Source organism: Adiantum capillus-veneris, chromosome 17 (assembly GCF_014529385.1).
Source record: "Adiantum capillus-veneris isolate H3 chromosome 17, ASM1452938v2, whole genome shotgun sequence".
Classification (NCBI taxonomy): Eukaryota; Viridiplantae; Streptophyta; class Polypodiopsida; order Polypodiales; family Pteridaceae; genus Adiantum; species Adiantum capillus-veneris.
In genome coordinates this window covers 15,706,888-15,729,486 of record NC_140947.1, presented here as the reverse complement: position 1 = coordinate 15,729,486, position 22,599 = coordinate 15,706,888, and the positions used below count along the sequence as shown (strand labels likewise).

Here is a 22,599-nt window from a genome sequence, read left to right as displayed (position 1 = left end):
AGTGAAGAAGGACATCAGGTGGAGTTGCAACTCCTACCGAAGGAAGTATATGATGTTTCCGCAAAGCCAGAGACCAAAGAAGCCAACCGCAGGCTAGGACTTAGAGACTTCAATGAATAGGAGCCTTGCGGAGTGATTTTTAGAAAGCTTACGAGCTTTTGTCCATAATTAAAGAGGATGGAACAGCCCAAATATCTAACACTCAGGGAAAAAAGGTCGAGGTGGTCATAACCAAAGATTTAGTGGCAGAGGCACTCAGACTGCCTACGGAGGGAATGACCATGAGAGCAAGAGACAAGAAAATAGCAGGGACTTTTACCAAAGAGACCATCGTGGCTACCTTTGCAGATTTGATTCACAAACAAGTAGAAGAGCCAACCCAATTATACAATCAGCACTTCTATTTTTTGGCAAAAAGGCCACCAAGGTACACTATGCCAAATCACGCGGTTGCAACCACATCTACCCAAGTTCTAAAGCCAAAAACCAAGCAACCAATAGACCACGCTCAGTATGTCTTGACCACCTTGAAGGGCACCAAGAAAGAACGCAAGATCACTTACTTGGGTGCGCCAGAAGTCTTGACAAGGATAGCATAGCATGCCATCGGCATGGCCGACAATCTACCACTTGCTCCCCAAGAGCTACAAGGTCAGGAAAGAGATCTTATAAATCCGATGAAGAATCAGCTGACAGCTCACTGGAAAGGCACAACAGTGAGAGCTCTGATAACGAGGAAAAGAGAACGAGAAGAGAAGAAATGAAGAGAAAAGTTGTGGTAGCCCACCAAGAAGAGCCCGCACAAAAACAAGCTCGCTTTGAAAGATAAAAACACACTTATCAACGCATTCGAAAAACACAAGGGAAGGACCCTGAGAAATGGGTGCCGAGTGGACTTAAAGGCCCAAAAAAGAAGCATCACACGAGAAAAGAGGTTGAAGATCTGACAGAGACTTTGGAGAAAATGTACCAAGAGGCTGAAGCCCTCAAGCTAAAAGAAGTCGAAGAAGCGGCTAGAAAAGCTAAAGAGACAAAGGAACAGAGACAAGTTGAAGAAACGGCAAGGAGAGAAGCCCAAGAACAAGGCTATGAGTCTCCCAGACCCACTTCACCGCCTACGGAACAACAGGACCATCCTATGCCAAGCCCACCACCATCACCAACAAAAGAAGCTGAACCTGAGAAAGAGAAAGCCACAGAATCTGAGTCCACCAAAGAGACAAAATCTGCACAAGAGGCTGACCAACAAGAGAAGCGAAAACAGAAAGAGTCAGAGTCTAAACAAGAGAAAGAAACAACTACGAAAAGCCTGAAGAGCAAAAGGCAAGTGAATCTGCACAAGAGGCCACTGCTACACAAGAGCGGAAATAACAAAAAGAACCTGAGCCAAAGAAGGAAGTGAGGCATGCACCCGAAGAGACCACACAGTCTGAGCCAGCACCCTCTACTTCCACACGGCATGAAACGGCCGAGGCATCAAAGCCTCAAGAAGACAAAGAAGAAGAAGACCAACCTTCTACCTCCACGTAAGAAGAACCAGCAACCACGACGCAGTAGAAGGATACACAAGAGGATGCAGGCACATCCACTCAGTTGGCAAGACAGGAGGATTGGCAGTCTAATGACGAGGTCATATTGCAAGTAAGCAAATATGCAAGACAGATGCAAGATATGACAGCGAGACTCTGATCAGCACCACTTAGCCGTAGCATAAAGGCTAAAGAGCTCGAGATGGTGATTGACGCTCTCCAAGGAGAGTTAGAAGACAGAATGAATGATCACCAATCTTCAAAGGCAAGTGCAGGAGATGAAAGCCGAAGTTGAACAACATCAGCTAGCAAGAGATCGTAAGCAAAAAGAAATGGAAGAGTTAGGTGAACTGCTCACCAAATTATCATATGCTTGTAAAGCAAAAGACGCGCAGTTGACAGAAGTTACAAATGAACTTTTTACGAAATCCCTGTCAGCTCAAAAAATTCAAGTGCAATTGGATGTTGCAAATGCCTTTTTGCAATACTCCGAACAGAGAATAAACAATCAGGCAATCTTCTTACGGAAAATCAGAGAGCATCCAGTTATGACCTCGATCAAAGGGACAGATGAAGTATACAAGGCACTAAAGAAAAAGAACAAGGACCTTGAGTTATAATTAAAGCTAGAGCAATCACAGCATAGGGACCTGGCATTGATGCGGGTCCAGAGAGAAGAAGAGATCCTAAAAGAAATAGCTGAGCTCAAGAGAGTTAACGAGCTCCTCCGATAGGGAAAGCCAGAAACGCAGGATGAAGCAGGCACTTCAGAGCCGCCTCAAATAGATATACCCCCGGTCTCATTTGCTAAATTGGAGACACTGTCCACATCAGAGCCGAGTGATGAAGAGGATTTTTAGATTAACATTACAAATGCCGACACAGTGCCTATGGTCTAACTATCAAAAGCTGAAGAGGACGCACTGACAGAAAAGATCACCCAAGAGGTGGATGAGCAATGGAAAGCCGCGATGGATTGGGAGCTAAGAGTTCTACACTCTGTCAACGCCACTCAACTCACTCCCAATCATATCAATGCGCAATGGCATCAACAATCCTTGCCATACCCTCTCATAAAAGTGGAACTACTACAGGTAAAAGAGAGGCTCTACAAAGACATGCAAGAAGATGGCCCAGATAAGGACCACCCAAAGTGGAGGTTGAGCTGGTTGAACAAGAATCCGTGGTATTTGATTCTGTTTATAAGAGCACCTGCAGCCCTGCAAAGAGATCCAACTTTTTGTCCTGTACCCAGAGTAAGGACATGGCAAGATCATGAGGCACTGACAAAGAAGCGGCCAACCTAGCTGAACTACCCAAGACTACGAGCTCCAAAGAAAGGACAAGCAACAGAGGAATACATGGTGAAAACCCTAACGGGCGCCATGTCTTTCTTTAAGAGTCTAAGGGATCTCTCCTACGCAATGTTATATAAGATACGCCGAATGCTGCTCACTTATATTGAAGTTTTTCATGAGCCAGAGCAAGCAGGCGCCCTGTGGATGTCAATCCTCGAGGGTAATAAAGGGTTATGCTATGATCTCAGTGGTCAGCCTTCGAAGAAGTACTCTTTGGATTCTACGCCCGGTGTATGTTCTTGCCATCACATAATATGTTGGCCTTCGAGGAAGCTTTCTACACGGGATTCTTCACTTGGCAAACGAAGATCTTTGCACGAGTGATCAGCAACCTCACATCCAGATTTGTAGGCTACTCAATGTGCATGCATTTAGCAAAAAACAGATATGAACCTGTATATCTATGGTGATTCTTGCCAATATTTATGGAAAATGTGATGCATATAGCACACATTAAAAAGGAATTTAAATAGGTCTAAAAAGAAAGTAAATACTTTCAGTTGCAATCTTGTGCCATCCTTGTTGAACGTCTGAACCATAATAGAAGGTGAAACATTGATCACTTCTAGGTACAAACCATGAAAATTTTTCATTAACAACTCAGAGCCTTGCTATATGTATTAAACAACCATCTGTAATGTTGTTTAGGAGTACTTGTACGTGAACAAGTCATTCTAAGTATCCGACAATTTCTGGCCACTGAAATTGCTCCTGATACGTCGTGCTGAAAATGGTCGAGAAAACAGATTTGACCAGAACCTAGTTGGACTTTGTCGTGACACATAATTGAAATAATGACGCCAGTGTCAGTTCAGAGACTCATATTCTCCCCATGGGGAATATGTCTCATGTACGGATGTATATAAAAAATAACATCCGTCAAGTACAAGATGTACTTGTATGTGGAGGTAACTCTAACCACTCTGCGACAAGAGTGAGAGGGACCCCCATTCATTGCTCCACACTGGCTAAACTGAACTCCTTGAGTCCCTAGACCATGTTGTATCCCATGTGACAACATGTGCCAAATCGAATCCTACAAGTGGATTCATAACAACATAATCTACATTAGACACTACGGCCCAAAATACTTGTTTTGACATGCCCTTGGCATGGCCCTGAAATATTCAAGCGGATTTAAACGACTTGCAAAAGACCAAGCAATGCATACTAAAAACTGGAATAACACCAAATCAATAGATGCGTACCTGGAGATTGAACTGAATGTTCACTTACCCGTATTCAAATACAGAGGAACACGTCGTCTACGTGTGAAAAAACAAGCAACATTGCACTAGAAACCCTGGGTGTTGCCTTCACAATCCAAACCCGTTGGGTAGAATCTATGTAGTCAAATCCCTTGATAAGTCCCTTTGTAAAAACTACTCAACTAGCAGGTAACGGTAACCGCCATAGTTAACCGTGTACAGAATGAGAATCAACTTGAAAAGTTGAATTTTTCCACTACTGCGTGGTAGATTGCGGAATTCTTTCCTTGAAAGTATAACGGGAATATATCAAACTGTGATCCTCAATGCCTATGGGGTGATTTAGTAAGCACGCGCGGGGTCTTACCCCAACACAATGCGTCCATAGACACTCGTAGTGCTATAGAGAGAGCAGGAGATCCACACAAGTGGAAAGCCTAGCTCTTATGTGACCATGACTGTATCAAGGTAACTTGAAATGTGGCACTTTTCCCGTGAATAACATAAAAATTGTTTTAAGATATCAGCTACTTACCTTGTCCTAGACATAGTATTTAGTGCTATAGCAGAAGCGTATACAATGATGGAGTGTCATACGTCCAGCAGATTAGTTCGTTGTGCATACATAGCAGAAAATGGAATAAGAAGCACATGGCTTCAAGGACAGTTGCAACCATGTGAGCTGTTGGTATATGTGTCGTGCACGATTTCACTGGCATGGATACATCACAATGCGCCGTTGCGTAAATTGTGAGCTTATATCCATATAATGTCAAAGGTGTGTGCCATTATAATTGATCTGAAGTCAATTGATAATACCTTGGCACAGAAGAGAAGTCGTGCTTCACATGAAGACAAGCAAAGCACGTTGCTTTGTACATTGGCTTCTTATGGAGTTACTTTGCACAGCAAAGAGGTCTTTTCCAGAATGAAAAGAAAATAAACATAATCTTGAAATTGACTAACCTTGTTGCCCACTTGTGGGTAGGTTGCTGGTAGTGCGCTCGAATCTAGCTCATAACCATATATGCGAATAACTTGAGAGCTGTTGGATGTCCTGCACATGCCGTCTTGTCTTGGTCTAATCCGATCTTGAGTGATAAAACATGCAGACATGTTGCAAAGACCCCCCAAGTTCGTATGTTGATAGCATATTCCAAACGTCGAAAACTGCTATGTAGTATGTCGTAGAGTGAAGCTTTGCTTCCTAGAAGTCAATCAGCAAGATGAGACAGAACTGATACCGAATGCTCATAGCAAACAGATACTCTTGTGAATTTGCAATGGCATAGCAAAAGAAAGTCGACTCTGTCGAGCATTCATAGATAATCGACCCTATTGAATTGTATACTGTATTGAAAAACATAAAAATACTTGCAAGTTATGTACGTCGTATCTGCTTGGCTTGCTTATGATGGTCCCGTAATGTCTTAGAAAACTTGTCAGACCACGTATGCCGACAATGAGTGGATCATATCCATGTCGAAGTGCAACATGGGTAGATAAGTCACCTAGGAGCCATGCCCTAGAAAAATTACTTGACAGCTTCATGTAAGTATAGTTAATGGTTGGCCATACCATGTTCCTTGACCATACAAGTCACAAGTTTACTGGCTACGCCACAAGCCTTGCCTGTACGTGCATATTGCTAAACAATTGTGTCTTCACTTGTTGTTGGCTATACGCACACCTTGACAAACATCCCGTGAAACAATCTCCCCTTCACCATAAGCCATGGTCTTGAAGCGCGCTTTTACGGCCATCAAAAACAACTATATCAAAAAACTCTGTCAAATATGAAGGGATTGTCTTGAAGTTCATGGCTTCACATTGATAGCTAGGGTGGATAGCAAAAAAGAAGTCGTGCTTCCCAGGAACCCATTATTGGGTTGAAGGCCATGGATCAATAACCTTGGCATGTCCATGTTTTCGAGGACCCCTTCCATGCCTTGCATGAATTCAAGTCTATGACCATCATCTTGGCCAAGATTCTTTGCCTTGGGTTTACCTAAAGAAGCCGATGATCCACCACCTGAGATCTTTTTGTAATTTCACAAATTTCATTGTAATTTTCAGAGTGTGCAGAGATTCGTTTCACCTCGCCTCACCGGCTGCATGTACTGTCCCTTGGCGGCGACTCATCACCTCACCTTACGAGAGGAGGGCAGATGAGGAGGGGTGTGCCTTTACGAGTGTACTCCTGCCGTGGGAAAGGCCCCCAGGGTGACATTAGGGCACCCAAATATGAACAACCGGCTCAACTTTGCATGGCGATGGCGGGTCGATAGAGACGATAGCGAGATGCACTCCTACAGAGCGTTGTGAGACTCGGTTGAGCACCATGCAGAGACACGTTTTGCGCAGCAGCTCATGGCGACCGTGTTTGCGCAGTCGGCTCCAGCCGCCCCCTCCTTGCAAGACGATGTTCCCGCCCGCTTGTGAACTCGCCCGATTTCCTGCAAGCACCCGTTCCCACTGCCCTGTTGCTTGGCCTCGACTTCGTCCTCTTCGCCTTTTTGTCTTCAAGGGGCCATGCCCACGGCTTCCACGAGCTCCCTCATCTCCTGCTTAGGGCGCCTGCCCACGACCTTCAGCTCTTCCCTTGCCATAGGACTTGTCCACGACGAGAGAGAGAGAGAGAGAGAGAGAGAGAGAGAGAGAGAGTTGGGAAGAGAAAGAGAAACCATGCATGCTTTATGCAACCTTTCCCCTCCTCCATGGCTCCTTCTCCCCTGGCTCTGATACCAGTGTAAGAGCAGGGGAAACTAGGGTCTGAGAGTCCACCATCCAACCACCCTTTTAATAGGCAATCCCCTGGCCCTTTGCCCTAGTTGGACTCCCCGTTCCACACCGCCTAGCCCGGCCCTACCCTTGTCTAGTCCGGCCTTGCCGGTGTCCTGACAGAAGGCAAAGGGGTGCGCCGTGGAGAGGAAGAAGAAAAAGAAAGAAAGAAATAAAAGAAGAAGAAGCGAAGAGGGGAGCTGGCAAAAGCAACAAAGGAAGGCATGCAAGAGGGTTACGAGGGGGAAAGGCTCGGGGAAAGCAAAAGCTCTCTCTCTCTCTCTTGCTCTCATCCTCGACTAACAAAGGAGGAAGGGAGAAGAGGGAAGTGAAGGGAATCAACGAGTAGGGCAAGAAGGCAAGAAAGAAGAAGATAACAAGGGCAAGGAGAAGAGATTATTCTTCCGTACACAAAGCAAGCAAAGGAGGAGATAGGGAACGAACCTGCAAGGGAGGGGGAAAGCAAGAGAGAGGTTCTCTCGCTCTCGTGTCGGAGAAGGACAAGCAAGAGAATTTCTCTCCCTCTCGAGCTTGAACAAGAAGAATCCAAGGCTCGGAGCTTGGTCAAGGCAATTGCATGCGAGGAAGGTACTTTGAAGGGGAATTCCAAGCGAAGAAAAGAGGAGAACGAGCAAGAGGAGAGGGCTCAGAGCAAAGAGCAAGGAGCAAGGAGCAAAGCTCCCTCTCTCTCGATCTCATGCTTGGGAAGCAAGCTCTCGCTCTCTCTTTCGAGCTTGGACAAGGCAAAGCTCTTTCTCTCTCCCTCTCGAGCTTGAACAAGAAGCAAGCAAGGCGAGGAGCTTGGTTAAAGCAAGTAAGCGAGGAAGGCGAGAAGCTTAAAGCAAGTAAGCTTGGTTAAAGAAAGCAAGGCAAGGAAGGAGTCGAGCTTGGGGGGAGCATAGAATATCTCTCTCTCGCTCTCTCTCTCTCTCTCCTCTCTCTGGCCTTGAGAAGAACAAAGGAGAGCACTCTTGGTCTTGAACCAAAGCAAGAGAAGAAAGCAAGAGAAGGCATGCAGAGTAAACAAAGCAAGGTAAGAAGCAAGAGGAAAGCACGAGGCAGGAAAAGCAAGAGTTAAAGCATCAAATAGCAATTGAAGAGCACGAGGAAGTTACAACTAGAGAATGGTAATTAAGCCAATCCAAAGCATAAAGAGTAGGAAATTGCAATACAGTTTGTAATAATTGAAGCTTGATGATCGAGACAGTGAACTAAATTGAAGCTTGCAAAATCCACGGGGCAATTGAAGCAGTTGAAGTAGCAGAAGAGGATTTTCATCACCGACATCAGACTGAAGGTTGATTAAGCATTTTGTTAAGTCCGGTGTCATTAACGGCCCAGTTAATCTTGTAAATGGGAGCTTAAACTCCTAATTATCAGATGATCCATTTGATGGTGCTGCTGTTGCCCACCTTGGCTAAGGATTAATTTGTACTCAAAGCATTAACCAATTAATTGATGATTACGGCGATTGCCAGAGCTGTCAGTGTCTCCCATTCTCTCTCTTTCACACCTCCCACAGCAAGAGGCTTGGCGCCTGCCCGGCTCACGTTTCGAACACATATCCCCCGACACCGTTGGTGGCTCTTTATGGTTATACATATGAGTAGTAGCTGTTGGGTCATCAAGAGTACCTTCTTTATATATAGTCCAACGTCGTCGTCTAGAGTAGCGAGTATATACACACAGCACGTATGCACCATCCTTGCACATCTGAGCCTCGACACCCCCATTGTACCCGTGAGTTCTGGGTTGGAGTTGAGTGTGCTGCAACGCCAGAGTTTGTATTGGTTCTTTTGCGATAGTCGAGTCCATATGTTCTGGTCTACTGGTCTGCTGATGTGTCTCTGTGTTGATTTGCTGTTATCTATTGTTTCATGTGTTTTCATTCTGTTTTGAGTGAGATGTCACGCTGTTGAATGCGTCTTGGTTGAGGTGGGGGATTGTTGCCTTGCTTGGCTCACCCGCTTATGATTGGGGCTAGGATCCAAACGCCTTGCCTTCACCTGCCGATTGAGTCCTCCTCAAGAGGTACTCTCGACCTCACGCTGATCTAGCGTGGCCTTTCCCTCGCCGGCTTGTCTTTGCCTATAATGAGGAGGGCCATCCTTGGAACCTACCTCGTTGCTGCTTGTTGCTGCTGAATGAGGGGGCTATCTAGCCTGACCTCGACAAGTCCCTCTGGACTACCTACTGGATGATATCTCGTTGTCCCCTGACGGTGAAGAAGCCTTGGCTCTTGCTCTTTTGCTCTGAGTGCATCGAAGCAGGCCTTCGTCATCTTAGGATAAACACTGGCTGGGGGCTGGCTGCTGATGTTGTCTTACTTCAAGACACCGCGTCTCCAAACTGTCCCATTCCAATCCAGAGATACTTAGAAGGATGAGTGACCCCGTCCCATTCCGGCTGCTGTAGAACTCGCGGCTTCGTTGCGCTCGATTGATGATGATACATTTTGTGGTAGCATCCTTGTACCTGTTCCTACTTCCTCTAAAGTGGCCTCTTTCCGGTCCTTCGATTCCCACTTGCATGAGGGTGGAGTACTCCCCACACGCCCTCCATCCAAGGCGCGAACTGATGTTCCGATTTCTCATGGGGGTCTGCCTCTAGAAAGCTGGTGAGCTTCACTTAGCTCCACGGTTATGACGACCAAGATTTCCAGGCCTAGGCCGCTGAACTACTTTGCTTTTCTTTCCTACCGATGAATTCTTGAGCTGATGATGCCGTCCAAGCTTGTTTGCTATTCGGGTTCCCAGGCCCTCCTGTACAATCTGCACTTGCCGTCATGTTCGTGTCAAGGATCACACTCCCTGTACGTTCTTCATTCCTTGTACCCTTTAAACTCGATGCTGCTGTGATTGCATGTTTTGAACGAGGGACAACCTGTCACACTGTCCGTGACCCTGCCACAAGGGTCTATGTGCTTAGGCTTTGCATTCTGATGATGAGCCGCTACCACTGTGACCCGGGACACTCAAGGTGACACCTTCACCCAAGAGGCCGAGGATCCTCAACTTAGAGCACGCGGGCTGGGAGGCTCGCGTCTAGCTAACTTGAGTCCCCTTTGGCGGCTCGTTGATGGGCTCGTCCAGAAAACGGCCCGAGATCACGTATAGCTCGATGCGCGCGGGAGCCGTCTCGGCACCACGCGTTCATGAAGTTTAAGTTGAGTGCGGAAGCGTCTTTAGGATCATGTTGAGTGAACGAGGCTATTCAGGCCTTGAGCGCATGTCTAAAAGGTCCCCCTGGAACTCTCAGGCCACTTTGGGCTAACTTGAAAAATCACCGAAAATGTCCCGGACGGGCCGGGCGGGCCGAATCTGCCGACAGCCATTGGTCGCGAACGAGGAGTGCCTCGGGCGCACGTTCGTGAATATGCATGGCTGATCTCGAAGAGAAAGTCGAGGCCTCCGCGTGGAGTACCTAAACGTCCAAAACGGACAACCCGTCTGCATATAGCGCCGAGCCGACGCTCGCCGATGAGACCTGCCCACGAAGAGCTGACAGCCCCGAAACTGGGTCATGGAGTCCCCGTGCGAGGCAGACTCCCCTGATACCTCCACGTTGTGAAGTGGAGGGGGACACTCCCGTTACCGGGTGCTCTCAAACCCACTCACGTATCCATAGTAGCCAAACCGTGAGTTGAGGAGAAAATGAAGGCTAGGACTATGCCCCATCGTCCGTCGTCCCCAAACCGGGTCCATTGCACGCCCCGCGGCACCGAGCCGTGGTTTGCCAAGATCGGGTGGTCGCGTCTCACTGTCACCCCGAAGACCCCCGCTCGAGCGAAGTCTAACACTTCTTTGGTGACATTTTGCAAAGTAGACAACATAAAAGGAATTGAATGAACCACCTGGACACGCATGTATAAGACTTGCATTGTCACTCACGGGCCACCTTACCCAGCTTCCACCCCCTCACATATCTATGGTTATCAATGAATGTTATATAAAAAATGCATCCAACCATAGACACAGTCTTCGTAGGAGCCCATACATCAAGGTATACTAACTCCTGCACATTTTTTCTTAAACGCTTGTCATGAGAAAAAGATGTCTTTGCCTGTTTTCCAACCTGCAGAGCCTCACAAACCTTATGCATCCCAACTATCTTAAGCATTGGCATAAGTTCCTTACTTTACATGGTTTCACCCTTATCACATTTGAATGTCTAATATGCTTATGCCATGTATCATTGCAACAATTTGTAAATCTTGTATTAACATGATAACTTTCATTTTGGATACATCTACATGAAAAGAGTAAAAAATTATCCCATTTTCTCTCCTTGTGCAATCAGCTTTCCACTCTTCTTGTATTCCTCTACATACAGACAATTAGACCCTTAGTCCAACATTTTCCAAATAGCCAAATTTCATTGTAATATTTAGTACATACCATACATCAATCAAATGCTTCACTTTTCTATCTCTCAAAGATAGTGGCACATTTCCTATATGCGCAATAGGGATTTGCCGTTGTATCCCACATATCTAGGACAATCCAAGGCTTGCAAGTGCACCCAAATACGCAAGCCATACATTATTGCCATGAATAGCTACATTTTGCATACATATCACATGCTCCATGCCAAACAACCTCTCTAGCTCATCTACACCTTTATCCATCAAGAAATTGGTTTTTTTTACTTTAGCGAGCCGGGGGGCCGGGCATGGTGCCCGGCCTACTCTCGCAAGGTGAAGCTTTTGTCACTGATTTCAATCTCCATTAGAGACCTTAGACACCGCCTTGGGGATGGATAGCCCGTCCAATATTTTAGGACTTGCACCCTGCTCATTTTGAACTTCCAAGCAATGGAAGTTATTCTATCCATCTTCTAACTCATAGAATGTATCATTGTTAAGACATGTTTGCAAAAAATCAAAAATCTGCACAGAACTTGCAAGCAAACTAAACATAGCAATAACATGTTACAAGAATATGCATACATACATCCTTTATGATGTGTCCACTGATGTACAGGAGCTATAGAAAGTGCAGCACCAACCTAGCTACCCGGAGCAAAATGATTGTTCAACAAAAACCACAACCTTAGCATTCATAAAGTGCATCTGAAGTGAAAATATGGCTACTATAGCAATCGGAAGGACTGCATGGAATCCTGAAGCACAATCTATCGGAGAAAAGAATTGAGACCGTTGTCGAAAGCTCCTGAAAATCTCAATGATGGATGTAGTGTCAACACAGGAGGGAAGAGAGTGTAGAAATCCTTACCCTAAAACGCTTCTTCCTTTATACGTACTTGTCTCTTACAATTCCCTAGCTACCACCAGGCTCTATACCAAGAGATAGAGAAGAAGAGAGCTTGAGTTCTTGGAAGCACAGACAAAAAGCCAAGGAAGCATACAACGTAGATGGAGGTTGAAAGCTGTTGCTGCTTCTTGACTTATCAAAATGATAAGATAATCTACAGAACATAAGTAAAGAGATGCAATATAAAGAAAACAACAGTCAATGTGACACCGCTAGTGAGTGAGCTGGTAAGATAAATTGCCATCACTCAGTAGGTAGACCACGTCTATAAAGTCGAGCTGTAGTACCAATGGCGGCGATCCTTTTGTCCCCCCACCTTGTGCTAGCAATAACTGATACTGTAGGAAAGAAGGCATCCCTATGAACCATGTGTTAAGCTTGATACCTGAACAAACCTAGCCTAGATGTATGGGCAAAGCTATCAAGTGGTCACACAAGGCGCCCACAAATGATAGGTAGGCATCTAATGAGTTGATGAGTCCTGATGTCTGGAATGCAGCATTAACCAGAGTTCGTCTCTCATAGAACCATGTGCACTTGATGACAATGGGCGTGAAGCATAGAACATCCTTTGTGAGGGTCAGTTGCAGACCATCATCAACTCTTTGAACAGTTCCAAAATTTGCATCCTTAACCAAATAAAACCACTATCTTTCCTGACCAACCCTCTTTTCCCATGCATTGTTTGTCACTCTCAAAGCTTCAATGTTCTCCACTTCCTCCCGCATGCCAGCAGCTGCATAAATGTTAGCCATACAAATATAAGGGGTGGCATCACTTTTGTCTATTCGTATTGCATGTTCAAAGGCCCATTTCCCAAAAGTCACAACCCCCCATTCTTGACAAACACTCAAAAGAGAAGACCAAACTGCAGGAACTTCAGAATCTGGCATCCGTTCGATCACTCTTGCAGCTTTGTCTAAATGTCCCAGGTGCCCAAAAAGATCAACCAAATAAGCATAGTGATCTATATCAGGATCAAAATCATATTTTTCCTTCATACTAGCAAAAAAAAATTGGCCTTGTTCTGCTAGACCTGAATGAATGCATGCATTAAGCACACATGAGAATGTCACCGCATCTGGAGTCAGGCCCCTGTATTGCATCTGTTTGAAACAGTTTAGTGCTTCCTCACCATGTCCAAACTCAGCGTATCCTCCCAAAAGTGCAGACCAAGAGACGACATCTTTGACAGGAAGATGTTCAAGCACTTCTACTGCTCTTGCAAATGAGCCACATTTTGCATACATATCCAGCAGAGCAGTACCAAGCACAATGTCTACTCCCAGCAACCCTTGTCTAGCAATCTCATCATGAAGTTCTTCACCCTTGTCAACAGCTCCTATACTGCCACAGGCTTTCAAGAGACAAGTAAAGGTCACTGCATCAGGGTAAAAGCCCTCATGCTCCATTTGCTTGAGACAAGTTAAAGCCTCCTGACCCTGTCCTTGCTGGCTATATCCAGCTATTAAGACGTTCCAAGAAATTGCATCCCGAAGAGGAAGCTCCTCAAGCACTCGACGTGCTTTTGAAAGCACACCGCATTTCACATACATGTCTGTCAGAGCATTGCCAAGTGCAACATTATGTTGCAGAAATCCCTGGTCTGTAATCTGGTTGTGAATTTCTTCTGCCTTTTGAATTGCCCCTATACTACCACAAGCCTTCAAAACACAAATATAGGTCACTGCGTTTGGAGAAACGCCCTCACATCGCATCTGATCAAAACAGTTTAATGCCTCCTCACCCTGGCCCATTTGTGCATATCCTGCAATCAATGCAGACCACGTGACCACATCTCGGACAGGAAGCTCATCAAGTGCTTGCTGAGCTTTTGCAATAGCACCACATTTAGCATACATGTCCACCAAAGCAGTCCCAAGCAGAACATTGTCTCTCAACAGACCTTGTTTGGATATTTCTCCATGAATGTGTTTCCCCTTGTCAAGTGCTCCTACACAACCACAGGTTTTTAAAATACAAATGAAGGTTACTGCATCCAGAGAAAGACCCTTTTGCTCTATATGCTCAAAGCATGCCAGTGCTCCCTCACCTTGACCTTGTTGGGTGTATTTTGTAATAAGCATAGACCACAAAATTACATCTTGAACAGGAAGCTCCTCGAGCAAGCTTTGTGCCTGCCCAAGTGCACCACATTTGGTATACATATCTACCACAGCTTTTCCAAGCAAAACATTATTTGCAAGCAAACCCTGTCTGATGACCTCGTCATGGACTTGTTTACCCTTGTCAACTGCACCTATGATGCCACAGGCTTTTAAAATGTACATGAAGGTAGATGCATTTGGAGAGAGGCCTTCATGCTGCATCTTCTCCACACAACTAAAAGCATTATGATTCTGCCCGTGTTGAATGTATCCAGCTAGTAGAGTGTTCCAAGAAACCACATCCCGGACAGAGAGGCCTTTGAGAACTTGTGCCGCTTTCTCAAGTGCACCACATTTGGCATACATGTCAACCAAGGCAGTACCAAGCACAACATTCTTTTGCAACAACCCACGGTTGGAAATCTGATTATGAATCTTTTCTCCCTTTTCAAGTGCTCCAGTGCTCCCGCACGCCTTTAAGATGCAAGCAAAGGTCACTGCATCAGGAAATATACCCTTATGTTGCATCTGCTCAAAACAGTGTAACGCGTATTGTGCATACCCTTGTTGGATATAAGCGTCAATAAGAGCAGTCCAAGTAAATATATCTACAGTGGGAAGCTCATGAAGCAACTCTTGGGCTTTTTCTGGCACCCCACATTTTGCATACATGCTTACTATGGCACAAGAACTTCTCTCGAGGAGGCCCCTTTTCAGAAGATGGGCGTGTACACGAGCACCACGGCAAAGATCCCTACTCTTGGAACAGTCTCTCAGCAAGGCCACAAAGCCAGTGTCTTTTGTTTCCAACAGAGCTAACCGCTCGTTTTTTGCATGGACATGTTGCGCTTCAACGAATTCTCTACCTTTGAGATATTTAGGAGAGAGGAGCCGTTCTTGATACGAGCTGAGCTTGATCCTGGTTTGATGCTTACAGAGGGCGATCATGCCTTACAGAGCTTAGGCTCTCCATTTTTCCTGTTGACGTGAAATCTCCCTCTCCACCTCCCCTCCCGCATCCCTCCCTCCAAAGAGAGAGAGGGCTCCCTCCAAAGAGAGAGAGGGAGGGAGAGGGAGAGGGAGACCCTTTCGCTATTCGTTGCGCCAAGCAGGCACTCATAGGAGTTCAAAATTAACCATTCAGATTTTTGGCCTGGCGTGAGGCCGTATTAGTGATGCCTTCCCTTTATGTTAATGAAAACTATTTTTTTTTAAAGCACAGTTTCTGATTGGTGGAACTACATAAAATACTTACTACAAAGACAACCAAATAAAGTTAGATTGACACGTAATCACGAAAAGGAGATTCAAAGAGTCATATATACAATAATTTATTGTAGCCGACATGGAACTGTGTGAAATTTTGGAGATTCTCTCTCTCTCTCTCTCTCTCTCTCTCTCTCTCTCTCTCTCTCTCGCCTGAGGACGTGTAGATCAATGGTGGAGATGGGTCCCGTGTGAAGGAATCGGTTGTCGTGCTCAGGTCTCGCATTAGATGCGGCCAATCACCCTAGGATGAAGGAGGCTAGGGCTCCATAGAGCGGATTGTTGTTCATGAGGAAGTCCTCCAACGAGGAGATCCTAGACTAAGAAGCAAGTAGTGGGCATGTGAAGCCATTTTGGCTCAACGCCAAGGATGGGCCATCTCTCCTATTTCGTCTCCCCTACGAAGGTCTTTTGCTTTGGATGGTTGGAGTTCCCAAAATCCAGCCACAACTTCTACGTTGTGGTTTGGTATGTCTCCCCTAACAACGCCATCATCTGGGTGGCCAACCTTGATGCTCGTGCCTATGTTGACAATTATTCCCTTCAGCTCACCCCTGATGGGAATGTCCTCATTAACACTACCACATCCAGCTCACTCTCCATCTATTAGAAATCTATCGTCGTCCTTCAAATCTCCGACTCTAGAAAGGTCGTTTTATTCATGCGCAACAACAACTCGTTGTCCACCCACAAGCACACTCCTTCCATCTCAGTCTTCCCTTGTCAACTACTCTCTCATATCTTACCCCCCTGCTTAATCTACGTCTCAGAGGTTCGAATATGGTGCCCTTCAGCTGATTGAAGTTGAGGTCCAAGGTTTGCAAGTCCTACAGCCCCCATATGCTGGATGTTTCTCTGCAATAGGTTGTCGCTTGAGGTTCACATGAGGAGGGAAGGCTTTCCATGGGTTGCTCGAGGGAAGGTGGGGAATTGGAATGGCGAAAAGGGTGAGGTGTAGGGGAGATCCTATAAAACATCTTGTGCACCTCCTAGACGAGCCTCAGGTGTATGTTGTTTAGCATAATGAGTATGCTAGTTAGCATGCCTAGTAACCTACCTAGCATACAGAGTATGCTAGTTAACAGAATATGTATGCTAATTAACACCCTAGTAATCTTACAGAGTATGCTGGTTAACACAATATGTATGCTAATTAACACCCTTTATGCTAGTTAGCATACCTGTATGCTCACTAGCATACTGATATGATGCTTAACGCAAGTTTATGCTAGTTAGCATGCTTAGTGATCTCCCTAGCTTACAGAATATGCTAGTTAACACAATATGTATGCTAATTAACACCATTTATGCTAGTTAACATACCTAGTATGCTCACCAGCATGCTACATATGTCTTTTAACACAATTTTTATTCTAGTTAGCGTTCCTAGTATGCAAACTAGCATGTTGAGTATGTTGTTTGATTTAATGAGTATGCTAGCTACCTTTCCTAGTATGCTAACTAGCATAATGGGTATGTTGGCTAGCACATTCTATGCTTGTTAGCATACCTAGTATGCTAATTACCATGTTGGGTATGATCACCTACATGACTGGTATGCTAATCGGCACACCTATTATTCTTGTTAGCATTGAGGGTATGTTGGTCAGAACCTAGTCCATGCTAGGTAGCATACTTTCTATTCTTCTTAGCACACATTCTATGAAGTTTAGCATGCCTCATATGGTAAACAATACATTGATTAAGATTCTTAGCATAGCTAGTATGCTAGAGGATGGGGTTTTCAGATGCTTGGATCAAAGGAGTGTCGTCTCTTTATTACAAGTGTGCGCACAGTCCAGTGCTCTTGGAAGTGGGAAGAGGGGAACGCTTCATGCTCACTTGTTTGGTAAGGCAGGGTCGCCCTCTTGCCCCCTTCCTTTTTCTCTTCTATGTTGAGGCGATGAGCAGATTTTTGACTTCACATGATGTTGGTTTGTGTGGTTTAGAGCTTCCTATTAGGGGAGACGAGTTGTTGGACGTTGAGTTTGTTGCCTTTAGCACAGGTATGAGAAGGCTCTTGTGGTGTTTTGTTGTGCATCACAAGCACTGATCGACTGGAGGAAGACAATGGCTTTCTGGATTGGCAATGCTCCTATGACCGCATTGGTCGTTGGGGGAGGGCTTCAGATGGATCCCCCAAGGGACTTTTATACGTTACTTGGGTTGTCAGGATTTGTCTTGAGAGTAGCAAACTACTCCTTTCCTCCTTTCCATCAAGAGGAAACTACTTCATTGGAGCTCGAAACGACTCTCTTTGGTTGGCAAGGTTGTAGTGGCCAACCATCACGTCTTGCTGGATCTTCTCAAGCTCCTGCACTCGGGGGGTGCACTATGTAATCATGTTAATGTATAACATGAGTTCGAAAGTAGGGTTTTTAAAATGCGGAAATTTTTGGCAATTTAACAGAGATACATTAAGATAAGGGGGTTTTATATTCAATTTTGAAAAAAGAATCCTAAAATAAGGGGTCATTTTATTCATTCAAACATGTTAAAAGAGGGATTTTTTCAATACCCCACGCATGCACGTTATATAGGGGGACTGAATGGTAAACCCCCCGAGCTCCAGGAGAAGCTACTCAACTTCAAGACGTGACACACAGTCAACCCGGGCCAAAGTGTCATGGTAGGCCATCACTTTACCATGTTCTCAGATTATTGACGCAACACGCCGGAGCAGAGCCCTCCTTGGAAATCTTGTGGTCAAAGGACTTCTTCCAGGGGCAGAGTCCTGTAAGGAGCTATTGCCACACCAGATTCATGCCCGATTCCCTCATATGGGTGGCCCTTGGAGCTCGTCCATCGGGTGGATTTTTACACAGATGTGCAGAGTTGGCCTGAGTAGGAGTTGGGAGGACCATTTTGCTGTGAGCTTGCTTATGTCCTAGGAGAAGCTGCACAGTGGCCAGGAGAAGCATCAGCCCACATGCACCGAGGAGCGCTTATGGAAACTTCTTGTTTGGAACCCTATGGTCAGCACACATCGAGACCACTTGGTTCGTAGCAGGCCTTATATTTCTTGGGGTCCCATGGGAAAAGGTCCAACCTGAACTTTTGGAGACTAGCTACAATTTTCAGGCCTTCGCGAGGAGATTCGGAGCATCCAGCTACGAGGCATGAGCCGGGTACAGAGCATGTGTCAGGATATTACAAAGGCTATACATATTGAGTGGCATACCCCTCTTGAGACAATAGCTCCTAGGTGGATGGGGCCTTTCACGCGATTGGAGGTCCTCATTGCATTTAAGGCTTTTGCTCAAAGTCAGTAGTCTGCATGTTTTTTGAGGTTCAAGGAGAGGGTTGGCTTCACAGAGTCTCAATAGAGGCACCACAGGTTATAGAGTGGTGTTTTTAGAGGATCCAAGATGTGGACATATGTCGGAGGACTTGTGTCATAGATCTCAACGTGGCAGATCTTGAGTAATGTCACGGGAACCGAATAATAGAGATAGACAGCAAAACAGAGGAAGAAATCTTTGTATTGATAGTGTTTGATACAACAGAGGAGCAATTGAATATATATATGGGCGCACTCCGTTGTACGGAGCTCGAACCTCCCGACCACCCCCGAGCTTCAGTTCGCTTGCATGCAGCGTCTCACTCACACTCGCACTCGCACTCGCACTCTCACTCTCACTCGCACTCGCACTCGCACTCGCACTCGCAGAAGAGAGAATGGTGAATGATTCCTAAACACAGTACCCGTCGTGCTTTTATCCTTCTTTTCCTCGAAAAGCCTGCAGGATTTTTGCACCAAGTATACCTGTGAGAATAATATAAGAACGTGATCGCTAAGCGATCCGTAAAGGTTAGATTTTTATCATGACACTTTGCACAGATCCTGTTTCACAAACTGATTTTTGCATCGCCTACAAAATAGCCAAAAGAACATACTCGTGCAACCAATTCAACATGATAATCAAAGTAAAAAAAACATAATTCTATACCTTCATAATCTCAATTTCCATACTCTACCGTGAAGAAACAATCCACTTTTTGGTTGATAGCAGGGAGAACTGTATGATGTTGTATGTCTGTCTGTCCCTGTGTAAACTACACTGCTGCTGCCTTCTGTTTGTTTTCATCATAACTTTTACAAACGAACTCAGAACAGAGCGATCCAGGTACTCAAAACGACGGGAATAGGTTTGGTCTACAAAGCATCGCGGACAGAATTGCAAAAAACGTTTTTGTTTGGGTAAAAACGCAACTTTTAGGTCGCGACTCATAAAACTTTTATTTTTGGGTCTCCACTACTTTTACAACTTATTTTAAGCCTACCCATGCATTTTAAGCTAAAACACATAAATATAAAACATTGATATTAATAAAAATCTCAATTTTACTCTTCATAGACAGACTATCTGTTATTCATTAATCTTTATCAAATCCATCTTTAGTGTATTATTTTTTTTTATAAAAAAGAATATATGTTCTCTCTTAATATCTCAACTCATTCGTATAAGCTCTATTTAATAGACTATTCAACAATCTTTCAAATCGTACTAACGAAAGATATGCCCTGCTACATTCTTTTCGACTTTAAGAACTTCAAAGACTAGTCCTATTACAAGTAAGGACATTGGCGGTTTTGAGCTTGGGATAGTCGCCCTTTGGTGCGAGTGCAGTGGGACTCGATAGAGTGCTTTTGGAGAGATCCTTTCTCTTCATTCAGTCACCCACGGACTCCTTTCTTCCAATACACAACTCGTTTGGGGTGCCACATACTGGCAGCACGGAGTGAGGATCCCTCTGCGACAACACTTCACTGACAGGAGGAGGGTCTCATAGACGAGTTCTTGTTAGGGTTCTAGCAGCGGTTATGGGATAGCAGATGTCGAAGAGAGCTACCATGTTTCTATGGCTAGTTGCGTATAGAGATATTGCAATTGGGAGTTGATTGGTACACAACAGCTTCTTGGTAGTATGTCTAGCCTCCGGCCACCCATTGGAGAGTTAGTGTCACTATTTGTGGGACTGCCCCATGGCACAACAGGTTTTGCTTCGGATTCTTTGGTTGATGCTAGCACTTTTCACAACCCAATAGTACATCGGCGGTGCTACAGCCTGGTCCACACACACAGTCCCTGTGCTCCATTTTGAGATGGCTTCCACCAACAGGATGATAGTGATTCAGGGGGGTCGGTCTACACTCAGCTTGCCACAGAGCTCATCCCCCAAGAGTGGTGCAGTGATATAGAGTGGTGTTGGTTGCAGGTTGGCACACTGGTTCAGATGGTGGTCCCGCTACTTTCACATCTTCAAGGCTCACCCTATACCACTGACAGAGGCTGCTCGTGACATTTGGGGCTGGAGCTTATCCACACTCAGAAGCCAATTTGAGAGACTTCATGGCAGCTCTGACCGCATGCGGGTGCTCTGCCAGGCTTTCTTGTGACTTTGGTGATGACCAGTTTACTCTTCAATTTCCTTTCCTTGTGCACTAGGACTCTCAAGTTTAAGAATCTCCTCAATTTCTTCCACCTTTAGTTGCTCCTCTGGTACTTTTCCCTTAAAAGGTCTTGGTAGACTCCCATGAAAAGCATCATGAATATTCCAAGTATTTAGCAACTTCAATACGAAGCACACATCATTGATTGTTTCTCAAATCTGGAAAGGCACATAATATCGCATACTTAGATTTGGGAAAAGCTTCTCCTTATCCTTCTTCTTTCGAAGCCGTGCCTTCTCAAAACTAAGACGCTCCTAATCATCCTCCTTTAAGTGCAGGTCGCGTCGATAGTGGTATGTCGCTTTCTTATGGACTTCTTGAAACTTTTGCCAATCCTGCTTGCTTAACCTTGGCAAAATCAATCTCCAGATCGTGAACGGAGTGATCTGCTTGAGGAAATCTTGTCCTTGGTGCACAAGATAGGCGGAAGAAAGTATTTCTCCCACCCAGAATTATTTTGAGAGATATAGCACTTCAACAAGTCTATACTATCGAGATGGTTATCTTTGGCTACTCATTGGTCTACGGATGAAATGATGAAGAGAACTTGAGTAAAGTACCCACATTCTCACACGCTGTTGTTCAAAACAAGCTCATAAATATGTGGTTTTTATTTGAAGAAACAATAGACTTTGACATCCCATGTAACCGCAACATATGTGAGATAAGCAACTTTGCCAAATGATCGGCCTTCATTGTCTTCTTCACTGGTATAACGTGAGCCTACTTGTTGAATCTATCCACAATTTTATATATGCCATCATGCACACTCTGAGTCCTAGGACGATTAAATATAAATCCACAGCTATACTCTCCCATAACTAGTTTGGAATAGGTAAAATCTATAGGAATCCTGATGTTTTGTGTTTGTCATCCTTTACATTCTAACACACTATCCGAGTGCACATAGACTTCAGACTTTTGCAAAGCCTCCTCAACCTTGGCAAAAGCAGTCTCCAAGTTCATTTCCTTCTTGAGCCGAGGATAATAGAAGTAGTGCTCAACACCCTTGTCCCCTAGTTCCCCATGCCCAACAAAGGGAGGATTGTGACACTCCCTTTTGCCTCAAACCACGTGTCATGTATCCTTTCTTGAGAGAATATCTTGAAATTGTCTCCCCACTTTGTAGCGTGTTGAAGATCTCACAAAAATATTGGTTTGTAGAATAAGGCTCATGCATCTCATTGAGATGATGCATTGTTGTAGAAGCGAGCATTTTTGAGAGGTTGATGCTTTGTAAGATTGCTTCAAAACTGGAATTCACAGGGTTTGCCTTTTTTTTTTTTGAGCTTAAAAATAAACTTCCATGATTGTTAACCAATTTGCTATTGGGTAGCAAGCACGAGGATGTGAATAAGCTTATATGAGGGTGTGAATGGCCTTTTGAAGGGTTGAAACAAGGTTGGACACTTAAATAAAGTGTGAAATCTAAAACTTCAAATCTCTGTAATGAAGAAACAACGCAAACAACGTAGGCCGATAGCACTGAGAGAAATTTTGCTCACAACGGAGGTGGCGAGTCAACAGACGAGCATGTGTCAAAAATGGGTTCTTAGGCTAGGGAGACCATGCTGATGCAAGTTATGCTCAAATTGGTGTGGGTCAAGTTTTGGCCTTTCCT

The 22,599-nt window shown here is 44.9% G+C and overlaps 1 protein-coding gene across 1 annotated transcript; it reads right to left on the bottom strand.

Annotated features, from left to right (window-relative positions):
• Positions 1–12,187: 12,187 nt before the first annotated feature.
• Positions 12,188–15,412, bottom strand: LOC147436851 (pentatricopeptide repeat-containing protein At2g33680-like). Its single transcript, XM_086486248.1, has one exon. It carries the CDS (start codon positions 15,203–15,205, stop codon positions 12,797–12,799), a length of 2,409 nt encoding a protein of 802 aa, XP_086342374.1. The 5' UTR covers positions 15,206–15,412; the 3' UTR covers positions 12,188–12,796.
• Between the last annotated feature and the right edge of the window lie 7,187 nt (positions 15,413–22,599).

Excerpts from the sequence above, each read along its gene's own strand:
- LOC147436851 (XM_086486248.1), bottom strand. The coding sequence starts at position 15,205 with ATGATCGCCCTCTGTAAGCATCAAACCAGGATCAAGCTCAGCTCGTAT.